This window comes from Meleagris gallopavo, chromosome 2 (genome assembly GCF_000146605.3).
Source record: "Meleagris gallopavo isolate NT-WF06-2002-E0010 breed Aviagen turkey brand Nicholas breeding stock chromosome 2, Turkey_5.1, whole genome shotgun sequence".
Taxonomy (NCBI): domain Eukaryota; kingdom Metazoa; phylum Chordata; class Aves; order Galliformes; family Phasianidae; genus Meleagris; species Meleagris gallopavo.
The window spans coordinates 55,472,986-55,500,913 of NC_015012.2; the positions used below are offsets into that span (position 1 = coordinate 55,472,986).

Consider the following 27,928-nt stretch of genomic DNA (forward strand, 5'->3'; position numbering starts at 1 on the left):
CGGCGTACAGTAACATCTACCTTAGCAGGTCAATCGGACTGCCTGATGATATTTCCTGCTAATGAAGATGTAATAGAAGAGTCTGATGGTTTCTTAAGAGCACAGTTAAAGCCAAAATATCTTATGGTCCTGAAAGAAAAACCTCTTTTGAATTTCTTACAAAGTCCACCCCATTTCCTTAAAAAAAAAAGACTGTAAAATAAATGACACGACTTTGATGTGACGTAAGATTTCCTATAATGAGAATAGTTGTGTAAAATTTACATTTCAATGGATGAAGTTACTGGATTAGATTTTACATTTCAACTTGCTGTGCTACATAATATTAATGAAAACTGTTTGTTACATATTATTCAAATGGCCATATTTTTATAGGGATAGTAAGACTTCAGTATTCTTACGCTGCCTGGCTCCTGCATTTTTTTTTCTCCTTATCTACAGAGAAAAACAAACATTGTCATTCCTATTTTTTCTCTACAGAGAAACAGAGATTGGACTCTCTCATCTTAAAATGGTCAAATATGCCTAGTTTTGCTGCATGTAAAAAAATAAAGAACCACTTTGATTTAATCTGTTCTGATAAAATCCAAATGATCTGAATGAAATTATAATGTAGGGGTTGAGATGTATGCTTTTTCCTCCACTCGTAACACTCTTTTTGAAAGTAAAATAAAGGCAGATCTATTTCTTCCCCTTATGCTCATTATTCTAGCATTTTAACTTCAGATCTTACTGAATTCAGAGAAACTGAAAATAGTGAACAGAAGAGAGAACACAGCTAAGACAACTGCAATAGTATCTCACATAGTTTATAAGGAATCAGGAAAAGAAAGGAAATTAACACATTGTATAGTTACAGATAACCTCAAGTACTAAAACATTCTCAAGTGGAATAGTTCGACATGATATTACAGGTATTGCAAAATGAAATCTATTTATGTATATATAAATGCATCTCTCACTCTCTGAGGTCTGAAATTTTCTAAATAATACAAAAATATTATCATTATTTGACATTTAAACAAAGGAATAAGAATCCCTGAGTAAGCCAAAGACAACCGATATGTATGGTCTCAGAAAACACTCAAAACCAAGACTTGATTTTAAGGCAGCTTCCAACCTGCTGATAAAACAGAACTAGAAAAGTGATGAGTTATAGAAGAAGAAATCTAATTAGCAGGTGCATTTGCATTGAGAATAGTATTTGAACTTTACTTCTAAATGTCATTGCTTCCCATCTTAATTAACACATCTTACAAAGGTACTATTTCAACTGACAGAACAACAGGGTTAACACGCCCTTAAGTTCAAACAAAAAATTAAGTACTGTTGACTGTTACAGTATGCTTGCGTTCACGGTTTCAACAAAAGGAAAAAAGAACCAGGAAACAAAACCAGAAGCTGTCTGAAAAAGACACATACTAGCCAACTATAGTAAGCTGATATTTGTGTTTCTAAGTAAACAGAATTCATCAGTTCTTCCGCTGAGGCTTTGAAGTCAGAGTGAGTATCTTATGATAAGAGTATTATGTTGGTGGGGAAATGGACTGTTTACTTAAAAGTTACAACTAGATTCAGGTGTAATAACTTTCGGAGAAGGAGGTACAAAGTAAACCCTCTCAAAAGATATACTATTTCTGAGTGTTAATTTTGAAGTCTGTAGACTTAGGGCACTGATTATCTTCCTTTCCCCCCTCCCACATAAATATGCATCTATATATATACACATGTACGTGTCTTCAAACATTCAAAAAGTACCTTCACACTACAAATCTAACCTTCAAGATCACAGCTCTTTTTAATATAAGTAGGTATTTTCCTAATTTTCTCACTTTGGTGTATCACAGTTAACACAACTTCATTATTTTCTTTTAAGTTGTATTTGTATGATACATTTTGATTATAACTAGAAATGAAAAATTTAGTCTCAACTCCAAATTACATTGCCCTTGTAGTGAAGTGATGAGAAAGAAGTCCAGTGACGAACAGAGGTACTCTGAAGTTCAGGAATAAAGGTCATGGATTGCTATTCTCTTCAGATCTGTTACACACCAGGAACATTGACACTGGAAGTAGAGAATAAGAATGAAATGGTCTCCTAATAATTAACGATCACTTCCTTTAACCAGAATTCAAAATCTTCTTCATGAAACACCAGTGGATGCTCTAAAACTTACGTAGGCTACTTACAAAGCAAGTGTACATGCTATTTAGGTTATAGGATTTCGTTAAGTCAATCTTCCACACACACCTAGTGTGTAGATTATGTACTATATGCTAGTTCAGAATAGAAGAACAGGTTTCCAGCTTCTCTTCAAATTCATTTCCTTGTATGTTCTGTGTCATATTTCAGCGGATATCAATTGCCTGTTCTGTCTCAAGTTACTTCTTGTTATCTAAACCCTTGAAATCTTTTCTTGTACTGAGAGAGGTTCAAAATGCTGTACTCCTCTGGCAAACTCCTCTGGCCATTTCTAATCAATATTAACAGACTTCCAAAAAGTAAATACAAAAGGAAAACCAACCAGCATATTTGTAAGTATCATGAAGTCTCAATAATAGTAAAAATATTTCTGAGGCACTGTTATTTGGCTGTGGCAATCCATGCTGCACAAACATAATCTAAACTCTTGCTCTCTAGTAGGACAACTCAGAAGATAACCAGCTGTCATATCCTGGCATGTGATGGGGTTTTGGTATGCTGAACAGAATGCTGTGTGATGGAAGTTATTTACAGAAGTAGTATTTAATACCAAAAGTAGTATGCTCAGTATACAGTAAGAGTCCAAACACTTCTAAGCATTTCCCCCCTTAAAGGCGAACACTGAAGTTAAATGGAACACGTTAGCAGTTAAATGATTTCTTCACAGGCCAAATCGGTAGTAGAGTTGTGGCTAAAATACAGACTTTGATTGTCTAGTTCATGAACTTAGACTTAAATCTTTCAAAAAACCTCTTCAAAGTAATAATAATAGAAAAAATATTTTAAAAGCAGCAGTCAGGGGGCCCATCCTGTTCAGAGTGCACCAGAGCAAAGAGGCTTTCTGGTCTGCAGTAGTGTTTCAGCTGAGAGAAGATGCAGGAGATCCCCCACTCTTCTTCCAGGGCGATGGCTGTGATGCCGTTACCAGCACTGTATTGCTCTGTTGCACAAATCGTGTATAGTCCTTTGCAGGACCAGCTCAGTTCAGTGAGTATGGCCCATCCTTACCAGGGCATACCTGTCCGTGACCTCTTCCTCTGCTTTTTACAAAGGCAATAGATAGGAAACACAAATAAACCTGTCAAAATAAGAAAATAAGAAAAAAGGCATCAAAAAATGCACCGTGTTCTTTCTTTATATGTAGAGAGTATTAAGACACAGCTCTATATGTCTCAAAAAAGTTTACAGAAGGAATTCAGACAAGCAGAGAAAACCCAGCCTGCAACAGTCTCTCTGGCAATCAGTTAAGTTACACTTTCCCTGTTTAGATTACAACAAAATTCCTGCTAAAAATTAGTTCCTGAAAAATTAATTCCTGAACCAAGTTTTATTTTGTATAAGATACAAACTAAAAACTTTTAACAGCACTTTGGCAACTCTCTGAACAGTTTTGCAGTAATATAATTTTTTAAGGCATTTTTATTTTTTCCCCAGCTTGTATTATTTCAGATCACTAGAGCAAAATACTCTTTACTGGCTTTAGAAGTATTACCAAAATAATATTTTTATTGTTATGGCTTATTTCTAAAGCAGAAATTACTAAGGACAAAGAGTACACTTGCTAGAATAACTGTATTCACAATAAATACAACCACATTAATAGAGCTTTGAAACTATATCACATTAGTTTATGGTACATCTTTTTGTGATGGAATTCAGTTTGGCAGTCTATGCATTAAATCAGACTGAGATTGACTCAGCCTAATTCACTGCTTTTTTCTCCTTACTGTTGTTGCATCATCAAGATGGAGGGATGCTGGGACTATAGCTGGCACCTCCAAAATTTTGTCATGCATATGGCCAAGATATTAGAACTCTGATCCACTGAGGTGACAAAAGGGAGGGCACAAGTTAGGCTGCTCAAGCCCTTTTGGTATTTTAAACTATATTAAAGACTTAGTTTCAAAAAAGCCTTAAGCAAATAATTGAAAAATATGAAATAAAGCTAATAGGCATGAAATGCAAGGAAGAAAAAGATTCTAAAGACAAGTCATTTAAAAAAAATGCATGTGCTTCATACTAGAAACGCATCTAAGAAATGTCTGCCTAATCTAAGTCTCTTAGAGATAAACCCACTGAGATGCTAAAGTCATACAGAAAATCACTGCAAAATCAGACCCAATCATTTATGTTATTCTTACCTACTACAACAGCTACGGCTCCCAGTGCCAGTCCCAGAATCAGTATTAGGGGTGTAATGAGTAGCTTTCCAGCTGAAATAGATAATTCACAAACAATTCAAATTAAGCATTCTGTTTTTTCCTTTTGAGTAATCCACAAATATTTGTGTATCTGACCTCTCACAAGAGTCAGTTTATTATTTTTTATACTTACTACGATCCCTATTTGTAAAGTCACTGTACAAATTCATACAGGAGCTATCTACATATTTTTCTCTGCTCTCTTCACCCACCTCAACTGAGCACAGCTCATCTTGTACATTAACAATTAATTCGCATTTACTTTTATTCTGGAATCTCTTAGGCATTATGACAGGAACATGATGGATATCAAGCTACTATCTTCTGGCACCTCCAACATCCTACAGTACAACAACCCCAGAAAGAAGCCAAGCAAACCAACATCTTCAAGAGCTTAGATTGGCTCAAGGTGATGAGATTAGCTGGTTTCTACAGATGTTTTTGCAGGCTTTAAAAAGCTGTGGTGGAGCCCTCGAATACATTGTGATTTATGCCTAAATCAAAAGACAGTCAACTATTTTGGAACCATATTGCTGCTCTTATACAAATAAGGTACATAAGGCTAAGAGCAAAAGAAGCATGTTCACACTCATAACTTTGAGTTTATAATCTGTAGAACTGCAGGGAAGCAAGGCAGGGTACCCTCCAAAACACTTGAGTCAAAGCTGAACTTTGAATCCAAATTATTTTTCTTGTGTTTAATACTTTCAACTGAACAGCAGAATCTTTCACTGAGTTGGCTGGATAGCTATTTCAATGAAGTCAGTCATCTCAGAAGTGTGAAAACACAGCAGGGTAGGCATGCTTACTAACGTACCAGCTGTTTCAACACAGATTTGAAATTAAGCAATTCTTACATTAAGCATGTGTTTGAAAGATTACCTCTGGAAAGAGAGGAAGAGTGAGTTCATTATCTCTCTCTTCTCTGCCCTTCCCTCTCTCAAGCCACTTGTATCAGATTTCAATAAATGGATTACTTCATTCAACAATGATGTAAATCTCTCCATAACCTTAGCCACTAATTTGGGCAGCAGAAAGGAAAAATGAGATATTTTGGAAGCATTTGCAGTGGTTAAATGAATCAGTCCTTTTCATGCTTTTCTTTTGATAGCTTTTAAATTTCACAGGAGTGTTGTGAGTAGGAAACATTAATTCCTAGAAGAAAAAGTTGGCAAGTATTGTTGGTATTACTCTAGTTGCTAGGCACCCCAATGGCAGACCTTCCTGAGATTCCACTGCACTGCAGTCTGTAAACATAGAAGTTGTCATTGCCTTAAATAAGTTATTCAAGTACGGGGAGGAATGTAGAGTGATGAAAAAACATCAAGAAAAAAAAAAGTGACTAAAACCATTTTAAAAATTACCGGAGCTTTAACAATTTTGAAGTAAAGCTTACAAATTCTGTTTTGAATATAAGCTTTCCATGGGCTAACAATCACGTAATTTGAATTTTAAGAGATTGTTGCATGTTTGGTACAAAAACTACTAAACTTAATCTACTGAATTGGTGATTAAGTACACACCAAAAGAATCTGCAGAATGGTTAAGCTGGTTGTTGTGTGTGTGTGTGTGTGTGTGTGTGTGTGTGTGTGTGCGTGTGTGTGCGTGTGTTTTGTTTTTTGTTTTTTTTAAACCAGAGTCACTTCTTTGCCCACATAAAGAATGTTTTTGAAGCTAATTCAGTTTAAGAACTTGTTTATTTACATTTGACAAACAAACTTAAAGCAGCAATAAAGCATGAATGTTTGTTTTTCCCCTTCTGCCTGTGAATATGAAGCTGAGTACTGTGTAGTCTATTAGTTACAAGATCTTACAGGATAGAGACCTTTCATCATCATGGGACAACCAGTTCACTATCTCTATCTCCCTTTATTTAACAATGCATTCTTCCTCAGAAGACTTCAGAAATGAAACAGAATTCCTTTTCTACTTAGATACCTATTACATTTAGGTCCTTAATTTAACTTTTTACAAAGGTAAAGATAAAAAAAGAAGTTAACAAGGTAAGCAAGACACACAGATCACTATTGGCTAGGAGTATAAACATCACCAATCACTGCAAAGCAGCAGATACCTATTTTTTACTCAAATAATCTGCTATTAAGATGGCATGAAACAAATACGTAGAATACTCTGTTTTGTATGTCTAAATTGCTTTCTATTCAAATGCAGTTTGACATATACCATTTGTCACTCTGTGAAGGACTATGAAGCTCAGAGAGAGTCATGACACACTAATTTGTTGTCCTATTTCTGGTAGCTCCAAAATCACTAGCAAAGAGCAAATGTAAACCTTGCCCAAGAGTAGAACAAAGTCTTTGATTGCCTGTGTAGGTTATGATAGTCATTTCAGGTAAGCCCAAAGTTAGTTTTTAAGGATAATTACATACAGTGTTACAAGTAAAAGAAGCCAAAAAAAAAAAAGTACATTTAAAAAATTCTAATCAAAATAATAGCAGACAATTTCTCTACAGACTCACTCAACATGAAGATTTAGCTATTTGTAGTAAAGTAGTAACTGTATTTGCAAGTGTTTCAGAGAAGTTTCATTAGTTTTGATATACAGAATCTGATTCTTCTACAAAAATGAAAAAGAATATTTCCCTAAACTTTTTTTTGCATAACTTTGGTTTGGTTGTGTTTTTTTTTTTTGGGGGGGGAGGGGGGGTTAATATTTACAAATCTCAGAGAATTCTTCGTCATTCTAAGAAATTCATACATTAGCTTTAGAAAACAAATTCAGTCAGTTAGGATATGGAAAAATAGTCTATTTGTGTGTATATAATTAAGCAGGCATTACAAGTGTCTGAATAGTCACATCTACATAATTTAAATGCTAATACAAGTTTGCATCTCTTTAAGAAGTCCAGTCAAACGTGCATAGGCAACTTCGTACAAGTCAAAGCAACTATAAAGGTGACAATGAAGACTGGATCCTCAAAACGTATGCTTCCTTCCACAGTGCTCAAAACCATGCATAAAGTGCATCTTGCACTCCATGTTGGGACAGCAGTGTGTGTCAATCAGATATAAAAATGTGCTGCTTTCAGAATCCTGTTTGAGATACTACTCACCACACACAGAACTTCTTGTTTAATCACATCTTGTGTCTTGCTGCGCATCTATGTAGTAAGTATGTAGCAATTGACTTTGAACATGATTCATCCAATTCAAGTGGCTCTTAAGTGGCATCTTAAACCTAAGACAGCTAAACGTCGTTTTTCCTTCCTGAGGTCAATAACCAAATCAACCCAAATCAATTCATCACTAACTCAAGTTGCAATCAAACATTCTGCTTCAACAACTGAACCAAAAGGAATCTAATTAGCATGAGGATGAAATCTCCAGATCAGCTTTCTATACTCACAGTCCTAGCAACTTCATCCTTCAGTGCTGGCTACAGGATAAAGTTCCTCTAAAGATCTCAACTGTTTCATTCCCCAGTCAGCATGTATAGCCTGGGTTGCCACTTCCCAGGTATGGAATATATTTGATTTTGTTTAACTTCATGCCGTTTGGTCATCACCCAGCTCTCTAATTTGTCATAGCTGGCTAAGGTGGGGAGAGAAGTGACATCAAGAAAAAGCAATCACTTCTGCACCCAGTATATTTTCTTCTGCTTTCAACTTTACAAAACCATTTATTCTCAATGAAAACTGTTGAAATTTACGCTGCCATAAAGGTTTTCCCCTTATTTTTATTAAAGAAGTCTGTGACGCAAACATTTACTGCTTGACAGAAAATGACAGCATGCCAATCTGCTAAGAAATGTTCTTCCCTTTCTATGGACTACATCTACCCAGATTTAGTAGAAACAAACCAAAGAACCTTCTCTGTTCAGACTACAAAATCACCACATTTACTTAAAGGAGTATTTCCTCTCCATAGTAAGAGAATAAAATACATCAGAAAAAGCATCTAGCAACACATTACGTCTCCTACTGGCAGCAAAGACAGTGTTCTCTTAATTCCCACTACTTAGCCAAGTAGCAGTGACATTTCACTACACTAAATCAATTTTTTAATATTTTACATGCTACTAAAATTAAGAAATCTGTTTTTAACAGCCTGCTTCTCTGCTACAACCTCCTCTTTCTGCTGACTCTCATAACAGAGTCAGAGCTCAGTCTTGCACTGTGACACCTAATGACAAAGACAATGTATTTACATTTAGAGCTACAAGTCCAGCTAGAGATGACAGAAGGATTTAGGGTCACAAGTATCAATGTAGAATTCTTTGAATCATTGTGGATTTGGGTGTTAACAAGTAAAGCTAAAAATCACAGTCAACAAATACATTCCCTAGCAAGTTCAGCTCTATTAAAATGATGAACATTGCTGTAGGAAATAACTCAATGACAGCGCAGGAAAGAAACCCCCAGAGAAATTTGGACTGAGGATTGGAGCTTCAGTAATCTTTTTTGGCTTACTAATTTAGGCAAACCACAAGTATACTTAAAGAGAAATGAAAGCAAAATATCTTATGCCTTCTCTATGCATACTTTTATAATTACGAACATACACATTTTTACCACTGAATTTTAACTGTTACATGTGCTTCCACATTTCATTACTACCTCCAAGCTACTGTTTGCCTATAAACTAATTCTCTTTTAAACCAGTAATAGTTTGTTTTTTTTTTTTGAAAAAGAAATGACAAGTATTACTATTTACCTAAAAAAAAAAACATACAACAAGAAAGAGGAGAACATAATCTTAAAATTAGCATTATGCACATTCATTGAAAAATGTCAACTTTTATGTGTTAGGCATTGGAAAAATTAAGACATCATGTAATGTTTGGTAATATAATTTTCATGTAATTTTCATATAAACAAAATACTTGCTTATGTTTTTATCTGCATCAAACAAAACAAGTTTAATCTTGGGATAACATTACCCATGATTCTACATGTGAATAGCAAAGAATGGGATGTCCCTGAACTCAGTCCCTTGCTATCACAGCAAAGCAGCTTATATTGTGGTTGCTTTTACTGGAAGTTTTTTTGAAACATTACGCAGTACTTCAAAATAGCCCTTGAATTTTAAGCTTACATTTATTCATGAACAGTTTATACCTACATGCTGTAGTGCCAGCATTGTCTTTAATAGTACTTCTCATGTGCTGGAATTTCACTCTAGAAAATGCAACGTGAAAATATCCAATTGTTTTGATTTTTTATCCATTTTCCTATTTATTTCCGTATTTTTAATTCTCTCTTACAAAGTTTGATCAAAAATCTTATGAGGTTCTGAAGTCAAACTAATGGGGTCTGTATTATTTACTGACATTCATTATAAATACATTGCAGGTTTCTTGGTTGTAAAAAACTTGCAGATCAGCTACTAATTCCTCTTAGCAAGCCTATGAGTCCAGTGTCAACTCCTATGCTACTTTAAAATGGAAGTCACCTAGTATTTTAGTGGAACATATTTGGCTCGGGAGCACTGTTTTCACCACAGGTCTGCTGACTTCTACTTCCACACATTCGGACTCTTGCCTTTAACTCTACATTTGACATCAAACAACGTGTAAACTGAAAGAGTTTCCTCATCTGAGGTGAATTCCAGGTTTTTTCCAATTCCTGTGCCTTAATTCACAGTTCAGAATGTCCCATTTTCCTTAACAGGTCTCCAGCTTTTAACACCTAATGGAACTATTTTCTATCATGTTACATATAGCTTTACATGATACAAACTAACTACAATTACTCAAGTTAATGCATACATAAAATAACAAGTAATCTAAAAATTTATTTTTCTTGTGCTTATGTAAGTTGAGACAAGTATACTAGTTCAAACCAAATCAAGACTATCTTTAAAAAAAAAAATCACAATATTCCCTTGAGATAAATTAATTTACATAGTTGCATTTTAAGTTCGATCCTTTTTTCAGATCCAAAGCTAACAGCTAAAGGATAAGTGCCCTCCTATATATACGTAAAGAGAATAAGCCTGAGTGCTTTGGTTATCAAAACAAAGTCAGGTTCAAATCCAAATGATGTTTTATTCAGACAAATCTTTCACTCAGAGGTTCGTCTAAAAAGATTCCTGCTCTGACTCATTTCTCCTGTATGTTTTTAGAAGAATGACATAAGATCCGACAAATGTATATTGACAGTCTCGTATCTTTCTGTTAGTGAAATCACAGAGATCTACTTTCTATTAGAAGAGCTATTGAGGACCAAACTAATAAGCAGTCATCAACTGGTAGCAAGTAACAAAACTTCAGACAAGACCTGAAAAGTTTAGTGGAAAAATGTAGGATTTCAGATGCTTCCTTCTCTCCTCTGTTCCTACTTGAAAGCTCAGGTATCCCTCAGTTCAGTACCTAAATCCATTTTTGGAAATAATCATCCCAAGTGTTGTACAGGCACACTCCAATCTAACATGTATCTGAGATGCCAGACTCCACTGCATCAGTCACCAAACCTTGTGCTATTGCCTTTGTTCAGCTACAGTCAGCTCATCCAATGGATCTATATTTCTGCTGCTACTTGACCTGGTGTTGCTTTCACAGCATGCTTGAGCAAGTGCTTCTTGATTTGTACAACAGCAGAAAGAAATACAGTCTGATAAAGGTAGCTGTACAACAATATGAAAAAATAGAAATATGAAATTTTAAGGTAAAACTGAACAAAGTTGTTTCACTGAAAGATCTTCATGTGAAACTACAGTATGGCAGTTTCACAGCTACAACATGTGAGGTGGTCTATTTAGGTATCTGAAGTCACAAGAAGGTAATCAGAAGCAAACTAAGTTTTCAATAGAATTAAAGTTATTCTTTAAGGCTAGCCTACGTCGAGACATATTTTTGTCAGTTTGCTTGGGTAGATTTACAGTTTGCTTACATACTATGAAAAAAGATTAGGAAACGCAAGCTACCAAAATAGGACACAGTTAACCACACATAATTCATAATAATCCATGCTCATGAAAGTGACTATAAATATATTCTAATATACTTAGTAAATCATTTTTTACATAGCTAAAAAAGAGGCTGCCCATCCTACACTTTAAACCTATACATACATACCTTTAAGATACTGATACCCCACCTGCCTCAATCACCTTTTTATGCAGCTCTCTACAAAGTGCATTTATCCACTCACCACAGACAGAGCCTCGCACTAATCTCCTCAAGTGTGGTCTCTCGGGGAGGTAGCGGTATTTGCATCCAAAGATACTGAGGTTTGATGTGTGATCTCCAAAGAAACGGAGCTGGCGGTATCTCTCCCCACAGCGGTAACAGAAATTAGTGTTACACTGGGAACAGGTCATGTGGTCACACCCTTCTGTTCTCTGGATGTGGATCTTTAGGAACAGAAGGAAAAAGAAAAGATTATTTTTAACCCCAGAAGTGAAGGAAAGCAAGCAATACTCCAACGCAGCCCACATGCGGCAGATGAGAAGATACTGCAAGCAGCCCACCATGGAACTCAGCATCTGCATTAAATGATACAGCAGCTGTGCTAAGACAACTATGTTTTTTTAAGGCATGCTTCAGATCAAACATGAGTTACAGCTGTTTCCAGGCTTTTACGTAAGAAATGCCTTCCTACGTCATTCTTCCCTTTCATTTAAACAGCCATTGTCTCAGAAGATCCCTGCCTTAAGATGAAAACTTGTTTTTATTACTCAAGTAGACAAATTAGCATCAAATTTTATTAGGAAAGAAAGCAGCACAGTAAATAAGTTTTGAACTCTGTATGACCCCTCCATAGATGGGTTTCCCTCTCACGGCACCTGTGGCCCCACTCTTTCTCATTATTACCACAAATTGATTTGGCATTTTGTAATAAGCACTACAAAGATTCTGCTGTAGAAAGAGGGACTTGGAAAGCACGGGATGTTGTTTTTTTTGTTTGTTTGTTTTGCTTTTAAGTGTTTAAAAGAAAGATTCCAAAAAATCTATGAAAAAATACAATAAACTTTTACAATGCCTACAGTATAGCATTAAGGTGAGCTGCCTAGGCTCTGCTTCTACCTTTCCAATCATTTTCTGCATGAAATACCTTATTTACTATTTCTTTACTTCCATATACTCCTCTGCATTTACTTACTTTGCACACATTTAAAGGATTCAATTTCAGTTAACAGTTTCAAGAAACTTAGAAGTAGCTGTATAATTACTGTTGCAGTGCATAATGTGATAGAATGAAACATACTCCCCTAGACTGCCTCTCTTCTTAATCTTGCCAACTAAAACCACTGCTAATGGGGTGGTGGTAAAAAAAAAAAAAAAACAAACTTTGCCTATCTCACAAAATGGATAAATAGCACGACCCCACACACATGCTCCATAATGCAACAACAGATAAAATTTCACAGTAACTGTGTTTGGAAGTAACCAGAGATTATCTATTTTAATCCCTAGCTCAGCACTGGGCTAACTCCAAAGGCAGACCAGACTGGTTCAAGCTTTGTCTTTGAACAACATACCCATACTGGGTGAGACTATTACTTGTTCCAGACCCTCCCTGGGAATAGTCTTCACTCCTTATATCTTTCTTGCTGAAACTCGTGATGATTCCTCCTTAATTTCTTACTCATATCAACCCATATTTATTTTGCAGAGAGTACAGGTATAGACATCACCACTTAATGGCCCTGCAAGCACCAGAGGTGATGAAAGCTCAGGTGCAACTGAAGCCTCTAAACTCAACAGATGTTTGCATCTTCTGGGGCCATCTGACATTCCTTAGAGAGTCAACAGTGGTACTGATCAAGCTTCATCTAGAATCTGAGAAATTTCTTTCATCTCAACTGCTGCTGAAACTGGTACTCTACATAGGTAACAAGCTGACATTTTCTACTGGCACTTCTTTCAGCAAAAGACTGCAAGGCAGATGTAGTCAGAAGTAGGTGTGCCAACATCACTGTGCCAATGAAGGCAATCTCAAGATTTCTGCACTTTCAAACACTTATTTTATGAATAAGACAGGAAAGACATTCACAAAAACTTACTGTGCTATAATAAGTCACATCTTGGTGGAAAGTAGATTTCATCCAATAGAAGGGACGCAAATAGGCTGACTATACAATCATCCCCATCTATTCTGAAGAAGCCCAACATGATTTTATTTGTTTCTATCATTCCTTTACCTGCATGACAGGTTCCTTGTTTTTCCACAAGTACCTGAGAAAACACCATTGCTGAGCTTTATAAGCTGCTTGACTTCAAAGCTCTCACTTTTAAGCACTGAAGTACACGTAAACTGGAAGAAAATCTATGCAGTTATACCAATTTTTGAAGTTACACATGGTGCTTTTTAACTTAAAAAAAAAAAAAAAGGTCAATTTGACTTTCTCCCTCTTTTCAGGCTTTATATGAAAAACATTAACCACATTCATTGAACCATAGTCTATTTAAGTTATTAACCTCAACTGAAATTGAGAAATGATCTATGCTATCTCCAAGCAGCATATAACAAGTTTAGAAAAATACTACTCTTAAAAAAAAAAAAGCAACATGTCAAAAATTAATTTAAGATACGGAAAAAAGGAGCCCTTTCTACTATTTGCATACTTAAACATACTCACACGTAAAACACTTAAGTATTTTGTATGTAACACTTTATTCTGTAAGAATACCTTGCAGAGAACAGGTAAAATATAAGCTGTTTCTACCAGGTGTGCTAAAGGTGCATCCACGTACTGTGTAAAGTAATCAGGCTGAAGCTCATTTAACAGTGGCTGCTAGTACTCACATTATGAATGATCAAACATGTTCAAAGCACTTACCAAAAAACACTGAAAAACATGTGAATACTTGCCTAAGGATGTGTCCCTCCACCCATAGAGTATTCCTGTTTTCTCAACTGCATGCCCAGACATGGTAATCATGGAGAAATAAAAACCATGATATAGCTAGCAAAAAGAAGTTTTGTGTCTATAAATTTGCATATACAGAAGTGTATCTCCAGAAGATATCTGTGAAATACTGTCACAATTTATGACATTAATCAGAGTTATATCTTCTAGGTTACCAATAGCCTTAAAAGTCTGCCCAGTAAAGAATACCCACCTTACTGAAGTTTCTGTCTTTAGATTCCATTAGCTTTAGTTTCACAGTAAAGACCAAATACTCACCACTCAATTTATTTTACTTCCTTTTCTGAAAATTTTGACTGCTGCAAATTTGTAACCAAAACATGAAAGAAGTTCTTTAAACAGAATATTCATATATATATAAAAATAAACATGCTGCTTGAAACACTGTCTATGTAGATTTAAAAAGATAGTTCAAAAAGTATGTTATGAACCCTGTTTTCTCTTTTATTATTTTCTCTTTTTTAATCGGAAATATGACAAGCTTTCTGAGTCAATGTAGTACATGATATTTTATATAGAGTTTTTGAGCTGTGGCTGAAGAGGAAAAAAAAATTAGCTCCAACCTCCCCACACTCAGATTTTTCACTTTTGGTTTGTTATCCCTCTATGCCCAGGTATCCTTTGGTGCCTTGACAAAGAATTCTGCATAAGATGTACTTTTTAAAATATACAATATCTGATTAAGAAAAAACAATGCCACTATTTCAACCACCAACTAAGTGGTTCTTTTGATTTGCTAGTTACAGATTTGATTTAAAAAACAATATGTTGGTGTAAAAAACCATGTTGATATAAGCTTTTCAGAGGTTGTGAACAGGAAGAACTTTTTCATTTCTTGAAGAAAAATACCAGAAACTGGGTACAGTTTATGGAAAGACTGAACTCCTTCTCAGCTATTCATTTATAATATCACATTATCAGAAAGAACTTAAAAATGATTTTTCTGTGCTAATTCTGTAACTTCTCATGCTATCTTCCACCCTACAGGTTTTATTTACTTTTTTTTTCCTGTGTTAAATCAAATGAAATCTGGAATTTTTTAGAAATCAACAGCCCAATTCAAACAATTAGGGACTTAAGCTGCCTCTACAACCACCTGAAGGGAGGTTCTAGTGAGGTGCAGTCGGCCTCTTCTCCCATGTAACCAGCAACAGGACTAGAGCGCATGGCCTCAAGTTGCACCAGGGCAAATTCAGATTAGATGCTAGGAAATACCTCTCTGAGTGGTCGGGTGCTGGTTTGGGCTGCCCAGGGAGATGGTGGAGTCACTGTCCCTGGAGGTATTCAAGAAGTGTTTAGATGTTGTACTGAGGGACCTGGTTTAGTGGGAAATACTGCTGACAGCTGAACAGTTGTACTGGATGCTCTTAGGGGTCTTTTCCAACCTTGGTAAGTCCACAATTGTAAGTATAGCCTTCTCTTTCAAAAGATTGCAGCAAAAACAGTCACACGAATCACGTTCTGAAAAGTCAGGTTATTAAAAGTTTAAGGCAGGAAGCCTTTGTTCTTTTCTTTCCAGCTAGTAACCCTCCTCTACTTCCTTTTCACATTCATACTTTTTGGTTTGGTACATTATTTTCTCCTTTATTTCATATGACTTATTTCAATAGAAACAACATATGCATTGTCACGAAAATCAATCTGGACACAAGTCAAAGATTAAAACCAAAATAAGATACTTCTGTCCACTCCAGAAGGAAGTTTGTAAAAAGATGTTACTGTAAGACTTCCCAGAAACTGAGCATTAAAGAACTGGCTCAAACCTATCATATCTAAGCAAATGGCAGTTGCTAAAACTCAATGTCACATGTATGTAAGAGAAAGGGTAAACAAATGACCACAGATTTCACGGCTTTACTAATTTTTCTTTGTGCTTTGAAGTGTTTCAAACTATGGCACCACATGTGTTTATTTTCCCATTATCAAATTAAGAAGCTTAACAAATTGAGAAGTATACCCTTATGACACACAGCAAGGCTCCAAGCGCAACTAAGTATCTCCAGATTTTTAGTTCTTACTGTCAGCAGCTGCAGACAACTGCTGAGGAAAAAGTGAACAACCATAACAAACACCTTTGTTGAGGGCAACTGGGGCAGGGCCACTGGGGGGTTGTTCAAACTCATTCAAGTATTTAGGCATCTATCCTGGAAGGACATAAAATGACATTTTTAGGGCATGAGACTGCACTTCATTCTGTTGAAAGTATTTATGAGAAAGGGCTAAATGTCAGTCCTTTCACAGGCCTAAAGATCTTCTGGTTTTGCCAAAACTTAAAGTGTCTCCTAGTTAACTTGTCCTTAAGTACTTCCTGCTTTACTCCAACATCAAATTCACCCAACTCTTCCGAGCTCTCTGGAAAACCTGATGAACAGCATCATATTTTGCTAAAACTTTATATTTATTTAAAGCTTTGTTACAGGAATAATTCAGACTAACACACTCATTACAAGTTGAGACTCAAAATTTTCTTAATGTTTCTTTTAGATGTTAAGAGTCTGTGAAACCAGTTCAGGGAGGTAAGCAAAATACCTCACCCATTTTTCTCTCTGGGTCAAAGGTAAGAGTCTACACAGCAAGTGTGAATTTTGCTTCAAACCCAGAATAGAAGCTACAAATATTTAGACTACATAAATATTTAAGCAGTTTTAAGCTAACATCTGTGCACCCCTAGAATGCAACTTACCTTGCATTTTGGACACTTCTGAGCATTCCTCTGCCCGTGCTCAATCTCATTGGCCCAGTGACGCAACAGCTTGTCTCCCTTTTTGTACTCTTTGCAGTTAACACCTTCATGCCAGGGAGAGTGGCACTTGAAACACCAGACAAATTGGCAAGATGGACACTGGATCTGTACAAATGGGAAAACACACATTTACAAGCTATACACTGACCCAACTGGAAAGCGTGTTTTAAAAATGCTGCTCTTAAGTCAAAGAGTAACTGTCCAGCAATGAGGGTCTAACATCTTCTGCAATGTCCATTTTAAAAACAAATTCAACAAGCTATGCAACACAACACTGATTTCTTTTTTAAAATTATTTTTAAAGAGAAAAAAATACAGAATTATTAAAATCCAAGAAAGGCTCCAGACAAGCAAAGCACATGAGTATCTTGTTTTCCAAGATAATATCTTGGAGTATCTTTCCAAGAAAATACCTTCCAAGATGGTTGCCCCAAACACACTTGTCACCAGGTAAAAAATCAGTAGCTAACTTTCACTGTGATGGATCTCATTCTTCCAGATATAACCTACACTCCCTAGCCTTCTACCAGAGAGGACACAATTCTCTTCTAGCAGGAACCTGGAGAAACCAGAATGGGTTTTGAAGCTTCTATTAGAAACAGGCTGGGGAAAAGATGCCAAGTGTGAGGGCCCTTCTCCTTTCCAGTCAAGTGCCCCTACCACCAGTTTGATGCCAGACACCTCTGATCAGACATGTGCCAAACAGCACACTTGTTAACAACCACAATAATGGCCGAAAAGGTAAGCCAAGCTCTTTACATTGATAGAGGATCTACTCTTCCTGCTCCTAGTTTTGAATCATTACAACAAACACACAATCATCACACCTTTTAGAGCTTGGCTATTACTTGTAAAAAGCTGCTGGAGCTGTATTTGTAAAAGCATTAAGCAACGCAGGCACTCTGCAGGTGCTCACACATGAAGTCTGGCCACACACCTGGTCCTTGACTGAAGATAGCAACAAGCAGAAGCCACATTAGACATGGACACATCCAGGCTTCAGGAACATCTCCACTACATGTGTTTGGTAGCACATGATTTGAGCAGGGCTATGAATACATGGAGGGAAGCTGGGGAAGGCACAACCCTCATGCAACCACTCATTTCCACCAGCCCATCCACAGCCCATGCCTAACACAGCCCCTACTCTATGCCAATGCACAGACTGGCCTGAGGAATTCAACCAAAACAAGCTTCTCAGCCACAGCTGTCTCCTGCCTCCAGCTCACTATAGACTCGTGAGGAAAGGAAGGTCTCTCTTGGGGTATGGCCCAGGTGAAGCCCACAGAACACCTTTTGGAAGTCCTGGCATCACACAAGCTGCCCAGGCTCTCTGCTCAGACACACCATGCCACCTCAGCTCTGTACTGAGGCCAAAGCTGGCACTCTGATCTGCCTCAAGTAGTTTGCTGCAGCACAGCCAGAATTGTTCATATATGCAGTTATTACATCCATTACTACTAGCAAGCTAATACAGAGCTGATCTGATCTCAAGAGTGATCGAAATGAAGCTGTCTGCAGCCCTTAATGCTTCTTCCTAAGCCCTTTCTGCATAGACTTTTTTTTTTTAAATGTGAAAAACTAAAGGCAAAAACTTAAATGATAATTGATAAATGGCTCTAGCTAGTACTTTTATGTCTCTACCTGACCCACTGTTTAGTGGTTGCCTTTAATTTTAATTGTAGAAAACAAATGTTTCTGCATTGCAGCAACATCTGAGAGCGTAGCCTCATTTCTGTGATGAGAAATATTTCTGAGTAGCACTGTTCAACCAAGTATTTTATCTTTATCAGATATGATAAAGTATCATCATCCGTATGATGTGCTGCTCAGCTCTGTGAACCACTTCTGCTTACCTCTTTAAGTCAATCCAAACCTACAGATCAGCAAGTGCAAGAATGTGAGTTCATGCTCAAAAGATTTAACAATTTTCTCACTGTATCTAAGATGGCATTTCCCCCTCCAGAATTCTGTATGGCTGAAGTGTAAATAAGGAAGACAACCTTGAGATGTAGACAGATTTTCTTTTTACAAGATGTTTTAACATTTCAGTTGGTCACCATTTCTGGTCATTATTCCTCTTAAACAAAAGAGTATTCAAATGCTAGAACACAGCTTTTTCCTTCATATCTAGCAGACTAAGACAATGTAATTTAAAAACAGATGAAATAAATTCTGATGTCCTGTATCCTGCATAAGTATGACTTTGTGCTTGTTATAGCAAGACAGGGTGGAATTTTTTCCACAGTAAACACTAAAATACTTAACAAAAGAAAACTGCATTTACATGCTTTCTGTCAATGAAATAAGGTACCAGAAACACAGGTAGGTAGCATACAAAACTTGTTTGCATTGAAACAACATGCTGAAGTTATAACAAATATATTACAAACTATAACTTTTTGTATGAGAATATGGTAATGGCCTATGGCCAAGACAAAGTATATAACAACCAACATACAAAATACAACCAGTGCCTTTACTCAGATTTGTTGGTCTACTGGCTAAGACTACATTAAAAAAAATACACACACACACACACACACACACACACACACACTATCCTGCTATCTTTGCTTAATTCTTCATAAAAACAGCTTAAGAGGAAAGAGGAAAATCTCCATTCTGAAGAACCTAAAAAATATTTATTGTTACTAACGAAATTCATGCAGAGCACTAATTTATGTTTCCAGAATCCAACATGCACAACAGTCACCTTTGGTTACTAGCTTACTGCCCTGACCAATAACCCCAAAATCTTCTTCGAGCATCATGTCTTCCAATACCATACATCACAGTGATCCACTGCTAGGAAGACATGATATAGCAGACACCACATTGCATTACTCAGTGTTTATTATGCCTAAGGCAAACAATGACCTTGTGTAGTCACAATTAAGTGCTCTACAACCTGGAATCTTTTATTAGGTACAATATTCAGTCATTTGAGATGGAATCTGAACGAATCCATCTCAAACAAACCCACCATGCCAACAGATCTGGGAAGCTGCAAATAAGAACTGCTTACTTAGAAACCTGGTAACAAATTGAAACAAGTTTTTTTTGCTGTTTTGTGTTTTGAACTTTTAACAAACATTTGTCACATGCTCTATTACAGCACACATGTAACTACAAGAAATGTAGCACACTGACATCAGATCTTTCCAAACACATCATTTAGAAAACACTGAAATAAAAAATGAGGCTGCAATCACAGATTTCAGAATACATTAATCAGTGGCCCTGATTAATTGAACTAAAGGGATCTACTTCATGACAAGATTCGGAGTTACTAGTTTCCTTTTTCATCTTCCACAAATCTGAATTAGTAAATGGATTTAAGATTCTGAATGAGCACATGACTTCTCTCAGTCATTACATACCATCTGAACATACACTATGCAGACAAACAGAAGTATGTTATTTTAAATACTATTAACCTTATTTTCTTGGAAGAAGTAGACGAAAAAAAAACAACAACCTTAAATGTATTCTAACTTGGATTCAGTGAACCAGCACGGAACGTGCTCAAGAAAAAGGAACACTACAGGACAACTACATCAGTCTTTCAGATTCTTACTCCATGCTTCCTCTGTTTTTCTGAGAATACCATCAGATGATTTGCTTTATCTTTAGAATTAGTACATAAATCATAATAAGGACTCAAATTCAGATAATTCAAAGCAGCAAAATACAGTATAGTCCAGCAAAACAGACGCTATTTCTGAAAAAAATATGTTTTTCCAAATATAAACTTTTCCATTTATTTTATGACTTCCATTTCAGTTGATCAGAATTGAGAGGATACACACAAACTTATGACAGCTGAAGGTCAATCTCCCTTGAAATAGAAAAGATTACACAAGTTCTCAGACTAACCCTCTTGGTTCTCAACTTTCTCACACGCTGATCTTTGAGGCTAATAATTTCCATTTTCTTAGACAGTCAGTGAAATTATTTAAACTTTCATTTCCTCACCTCCCAGAAGCCGACCTTCCAAAATTGGTAGGTAACAGCAATACAAAGCACTGCCCACTATGACATGACGTTAGCAAAACTAAGTTTACATTAAAAATTTTCTGAGAACTTGAAGCTGCAGAAAGATTAATAGGATTCTCTGCAGCTTAATGGAATGCTAGCTACATATTAGAGTGACTGAAATAATTATGCAGTTAACTGATTAGTTGAATTACAATATCTATCTACAGTTACACAGTTAATTCATTCCAAAATAATTATTGGTTACTGCCAAAACAGTTGCTTCCTCCTCATCATCAATCCATCCTCTTTCCTATACCAGCTGAAAATAAGCAACAACAAAACAAATCTTGTATCCCATTGAAGCTGATCTTTCATCCAGTTCCCAGTGTGGCACTGAAACATGAATATGAACAGAAGCAAGTTGGCAAGAACGAACAGCTAAGAACACAGAGGGAGTGTACAGCAAAATTACCACTTCATGAGCAGTTTAGGCTTAATGCTGACTGAAGTGATACATAGCCATGAAAGTATATGCAACGCAAGGTTCAAATTTGATCAGAAAAAGTTGAAGAACTCACTAGTATCAGCTACACAGATCTATACCATCACAATACTTCCACAATTACAGACTCCTGACAGTTCTAGAGCACTAGAGTTTCAGAAACTTCTCAACAGTTCCAACAAAAGATAGTTTACGTAAGAATCACGTTGAAAAAAAGCTTCACACTTCTGAAGTCAAACATACTTTACGTGACGGGTATCTCTTCACAGAAGTGACCAAGAGAATTTTGTTATGAACATCACAGACTAAGGCAGAAAGCCCAACAATCAAGAACAACTTCTTCACGACAGGTCGAAAAGCCAACTCTAAAAAGGTGAAACCTAAGGCTTATGGGAGAAGAAAAATAAACTCACAGTAAAAAGCCAACATTCTCTAGTGAAACCCATCTGTTCTATGCGTAAGACTTGAACTACCATTTTGTTGAATTTTTTGCACATTTTCTTCAGACCTTGGGCACACCAACTTTCAGCAGAGGTTTATTGGAATCTTTTCTTTGATTGAATCTTACATTCCCAATTTGATTCAAGGCAAAGGGCAGGGATCTTTCCTTACTTAAAGCTAGGATCCCTCTTGTGACATGAATACATGATGCAGGATACTAGATAGTTAATCTGCTGTATGGTGTTCTGTTAAGTGACACTAACAGGATAAAGAATGTTTCAACAGCCAGTTTTCCTTTCCTACCTCTCCTCCTCTGCCAACGTGTGTGCACAGGTTAACTTTCAAGGATTACATCAAGACTTTGGTTTCTAAAATGAGGAGTAGCCAACTCTGAACTGCTAGGCTTACCTCAGTTTAGCTAACAAAACAGATATACCAAGAAAGAATACTCAAGCTGATAACTTTTATCCTTCTTTAAATTTAGATGTTAGCTTTATTTATAATTTAAAATAGGGTATCTATTGTTAGAAAGCCATTAATAACATTTTAAAAATATCTTTTCAAACGTACTCTCAGATTTTACAGTGTCTTCCTGTCCCTGCATATAGTACAGCAAGGGTACTGGGAAAAGCCCTTCTGTGATCCTGACAGTAACTTTCTGCATGGGTTTTCCCCATGCATGACTCTGTTATTCTGAAAAGGCAGCACTTCGAGTGCTGGTGCTTCAGTCCAGAATTCCTCTGAAGCAATTACTGCTCATATTGCTCCTAGTCTTTGGTCAGATCTCTTCTATGCTACATGTGGAAAAAAAGAATCTTCACCTCCAAGGAGCCCATAATTCAAGACAGAAAAGAATGTATGAAAAAAATCACGTTAGAATATAAGAAAACTGAGATAATGGTCCACAGTTCCACATGTACATAAGGACAGGTACTTTTTTCTTTTTTTAAACGTCTCGACCTTGTAGCAACTCTTCTGTGTACTGAGCTTCTACCAATTTGCTAAAACTTTACCTACAATGGAACACAACACAGGTTCAAGGATCAGTCTGAAGCTCTGGACCATGAGTGTCCGTACTGTTTACCAGTACTTTCCCAAGTGTATTTCTGTCCTGTATCAACTAGACATTCCTTACACATGGGTACAGCCAGCTCAAAGTACATATTTTGACAGTGTTCCCAGGAAGAGACTCTAGCTCTGCAGATCAGGACTACACAACATTTTATCACAGGACCAGGGAACTGCTTCTGGCTTGTACTACATCAAGCATCAGGCAGCTTCAGATTCTTTCTTTGATTAGGATTTCTGGGGAAGTGGTGAGAACATTTTAACCATGGCATCTGAACTCACAGCATTCATAAGCAAAGGACTCTTTTGTGCTCTGAAGATAATGAACAAATTGAGTTGGCATGCACATACTACTTACAACAGCTGCACAACCTTAAGAGAAGCTGATGCAAAAGCATTACAACAGCTGGTCTACCTTGGACCATGCATCCTGTCTGTATCTGAGAGGATATTAAATGGATGGCTGAAGAAGAATGGCTGCAGGCAAAAAGAATTTAACCTGCAGTTTGGAATTCCTCCACCTTTGCTTAAAATGCCAAGAATCTGAAAATCTTAAGTCCAACACTAGATTTTGTGGCTACTTATATATAATTCAAACACTGCAAAGAAACAGGAAGGAAGCTCAGAATTCAAGAGTTAGCTTTGCTGAAGTTTCAACTGCACTGGATACACAACCTTTTACTTTTTAATCCCTACATTGGGCTCAATCTTATGTTGTAATTAGGCCTATCTAAACAACCATCTAAACTCCTACTGAGAAAAACTGGTTTGGTCAGGGAAGGCCAGCTCAATCATGACATTAACCACAACAAATCTAATAACTGGATGTAAAGCTAATGAGAAGCATGATGCTGCAGACAGAACTTTCATCTTTCGGAACCAAGATGTACCTTCAGGGTTCAAAGCCTCTTCTAACTGAAAATCTTGCTTTTTAGTCCCCGATTTAAATCGGTATAAGCAAACCTTCTACTTGAAGGAACTCTGAAAAATGCTTTTTGATCTTCCTCCAATTTTATGTACTAAGAGTCATGAAACCACAGTAATCTTTAACCTCTAGTAAGGGATTAAAGAAATCATAACCAAGAGGCAGGACAGACAACATCTCTAGTTCTTAGGAAGGAACAAGCAACAGGAAGCCGTCACCTAACATAGTAAGTACCTCGAATTCATTTGCTCATTTTCAGGAAATAATCTATTTTTGCCAGTTGTGCAGCTAGAATTATCAGTTACAGTGTAATTCCCCTTCCCCAGTCTCTTCTGATCATGATTACTGTTTGCACATGAAAGAAGAAAGAAAATACTATTAAAATTAAAAGATGTCAGGCCAAAATTATGCCACCTATCAAATAAGGACTAAAGTTCACCTGTTCAAGTAGCTAGAAGTGAATTAACTAGTTAAAGCATCGATGTACTAATGCTGTCCTACTTTTGCTGTGCCATCTAATCCACAGCTCTGGCAAGCATGCTCACTTTGTATTTGTTCTCCAATTTGGCAGGGGTAGGAATGTGGCCTCTCCTCCGGAAGGTTGTAAAGTGCTTGCACTGAGGGCATGGCTTCGTGCTGGAGTCGATGCGGCTGAGTTCCAGGAAATATTTATACTTGATAATGTCCTCGTGGGGCAGGTTATAGAGGACAGTTGTTTCATCCAGGTGTTCGCTGCACTCTGTGATCGGGCATTTTATATCTGCTTGTCCCAGCTGCACCTGCATATGAAAAAACAGAAGAGCTGCGTGACCTTTTGCTTGGAAAAGGTACTACTCTGCAACTATAATAGAAGCAGACTCTTGCAAATTCTAAATTAAATTGAATTGTCTTGCAGAGTACTCTAACAGTCCACACACTATCAAGCATAACATCTTAAAATTGTTTTTACTTATTCCAAGGACATAGCCATTTTTCCAGAGGATACTTTCCAAATCCAAACAGAAAAGCCAATTACCCTTATAATAACTGCAGTTTTAAAATATATAGTCTCAGTGTACGTACCATGGCGATGTACTCCATGAAAACAAAACATGAACTTAAATTAGCAGTACCCAAGCTATACTCCAAGCTTTAGCTGTGATGGCCAACTCTTCACTGTCGTGGCTCACAAAGACATTGAGAAAATAGGCAGTAGAAACATACGTATATTGCTTCACCTCAAAATGTGCTGGGAATCACAACACAGAGAAATTAAAGTCAATTTAAGATCATCAACTGACTCAATGCTAGCCCTGTTGCTCTGCCTTGCTGCTAGCAGCTCAGTACATGCCATACTGCACGCACAGAACACGTCAGTTGAGCCCGGGGCTGGCCAAGCTAATAAATTTTCCCAGTACTTGAAGTGCCATAAAGTTAAAAAAAAAATCCAACACTAAAAAATCCCTAAGATGATGACCAAAACAGAAACACACACAGAAGCAAATTCAATCTGTCAGGGATGAAACTGTTGCTGATGCAACAAGGCCTGATGGTCTCAAGCTGATCCATATGGCCAGTTACCTGCAACACAGGTCCTGGATCTTAGGCCAGGGTTGGACCCAGGCCTGCACCCTTTGCGCCTGTCAGACTTCTCTGACTTGGAGACTGACTCCGTGCCAAAACAGCACATCCTCAGCAGTGTAGCTACATTTGCTTGGCACTGAGCCCGAGTTAATAAACACTGCTGGGTCTGAGAAGCCTGCAAGGCCCCAGCATGAGCATGTTCACGTCTGCCACAAGCGATGCTGAGAAAATGAGTGTTGACTCCAGACATGGAGCTGACCACCAGCTCAACTCCTTCCTCACCTAACTTCTCCGTGCAGGGAGGACTGTGGATGGAATCAGCCTCTCTTTCTAGAAATTGTTTCAAGGCAGGTCAGTCCAGTTAATTTATACTGTTTATTCTTCAATAGGCTCTGGTATTGGAATCTCTTATATACGACAGTAACCTCTCAAATTCTGATGCAGATTTCCCTACTCCATGGTGACGATGAAAGACATCTTACACCAGAGACTACTAATGCAGTATTTAATCTAGGAAAAAAAAAATAAAGCAACAATGCTGTCACTGCTGCCCCAGTTACAGAGCCACGGGCTCTAACTGAACAATAATTTAGCCATTTAGAGGATTGAAAAAGACACAGCAAAATGTTATAAAACCTATGGTTCATATTGACTTTAAAAAGAAATCCACACTGCACTACCTTTAGTCTCCCAGCAATGCAGTGGATCCAAAACAGAGTGAAGAAAGGAAGCAGGTAACTACAAGACAGCAGCAGTCCATCTGGAAACCAGAACACAGCAAATGCTCTGCACAGGTCAGGGTGGAGGGAGACCTTCCCATGGAACAGAGGAGGTACACCTGTTCTCAGGAGGCAAATGCTCCAAATTTCACATCCAGACAAGACTACCACTACATGCAAACAAAGATAGGCTCAAACATTCTGGCTTTTACATGGATCAGAGTGAAGTGAGAGGAGTATATGGTTGAAGACACTTTTAAACAAAGAAATAACAAAAAAAAAAAGACAAGAACCCACGTGCTGAGGCAATGACCAGTTTTATATCTGGAAGACAGAAAGGCATCTGAAGCAGCATGTGAAAACTGAACTCAGGTGTGTGGCATCACTCAAATTTCTTCTTTAATTTTTAAACTACTTCTCAGAAAGTCAAAATACCTCAGTTTGACACACATTCAAAATGAGCTACAGCCACGGCACAATAAGATCACAACATCATGACAGCACATCTCTATTTTAAAAGGGATGCTATCATCTGAAATACTGAATGTATGGCTATATCATGTGATCTTAAATGTATTTACTTATGCTCTCTGCTTCTTATCAAAGTATTTTTGACAAGAAATAGGGGTCTCCGAGCAATCCAGTCACATTACTAGAAATCTTGATGCCCGAAAAGCTTTGCTGATGCTCAAGTCTTTCAATACTGGCAGCTCATGTTCTAGCAATCCCGGCCCTTCACAGGTGCTCCCAGGAGGCATATATAGACTTTAATTTTAAAAAGAAAAGAAAAATATACTCTTCCTCTGCTGCTGCCTACCCCTCCTGAGAGTCTAATTCCAACAGCTCTCTGCATCACAGAACACCCACAACTTCTGAGACCAAACACATATCAGTATTTTATTTCAGAACACTTGTACTTTCAGTTGAAATTTATCATCCAGTACATCTGTGCTAAACAAGCAGAAACAAAAAAAAAGTCTCATCCTCAAGAACTCAAATATGCTAACCTAGGAGAAAAAACTTTACAGGAATGCAAAAACACTGTGGCATTACTACGAGGATTAATAAAACAGTCTATTTAAAGAAGTGCACAGTAATTTAAAGTCAAATAGGCAAATTAATCCCATCTACAGCTACTTGGGTTTTTTATTTCTTTAAAGAATTAGGAAAATACACAAGTGGGTAAGCCTTTTTGCTAGGAGTAAGCTGCAGAGGAGAAACACTTCACACTGAGAAGGCTCACTGCATTAGACGTTTAAGCTGGTTCTTAAATAAATAAATAAATATATAACATGCTATTTAGAACAAACCTGCATTTACAACACTGAACACTTCCTATTTTTCATGCCCACGCAGAATATGATTAAATATGTGGTAAAAGTCAAGTGTGGTTTCAGTGCTTATTTTGAAAATATGTTTTACACCCACTTCAAGTAAATCATTTTTATCTTCTGTAATAGTTTCAGCCTTTCAAATTTGGCAAAGATTGATTCTTTTCCTATGTTTTGAATGGGACTGAGTGAACAGAGCTGTTTTGCTCATTAGCAGTAACTTCAATGGAGCCTTGTCTTACTAAAACAGTCTATCTTTGTTTGTGCACTAGGATCAGCAACTGATGCAAGTACAGCTTTAGAAGTAGCTTGTTGGCTACCTGCTGCTGCAGACCCCTGAGGTACTGTAGAACAGGATAAGAAGAAAAAATTTAACCTGGGTAATAGCTGTTACATTTTTCCCTTTTTTTTTTCCCC

At 37.0% G+C, this 27,928-nt stretch overlaps 1 protein-coding gene across 3 annotated transcripts; it reads right to left on the reverse strand.

Moving 5' to 3' along the window:
* Positions 1-793: 793 nt before the first annotated feature.
* RNF217 (ring finger protein 217) lies at positions 794-24,703 on the reverse strand. Of its 3 annotated transcripts, none has more exons than XM_019612967.2 (6): positions 24,444-24,703; positions 16,922-17,086; positions 11,517-11,718; positions 4,345-4,416; positions 3,222-3,281; positions 794-2,066 (listed from the first exon to the last, which is right to left on the reverse strand). In XM_019612967.2, the coding sequence occupies exons 1-6, from the start codon at positions 24,681-24,683 to the stop codon at positions 2,017-2,019; spliced, it is 789 nt and encodes a 262-aa protein (XP_019468512.1). In that variant the 5' UTR covers positions 24,684-24,703; the 3' UTR covers positions 794-2,016. The 3 variants fall into 3 exon arrangements, with proteins under 3 accessions (XP_019468512.1, XP_010705626.1, XP_031408353.1); XM_010707324.3 differs by having other exon boundaries at positions 3,212-3,281; XM_031552493.1 differs by having other exon boundaries at positions 794-3,281.
* Between the last annotated feature and the right edge of the window lie 3,225 nt (positions 24,704-27,928).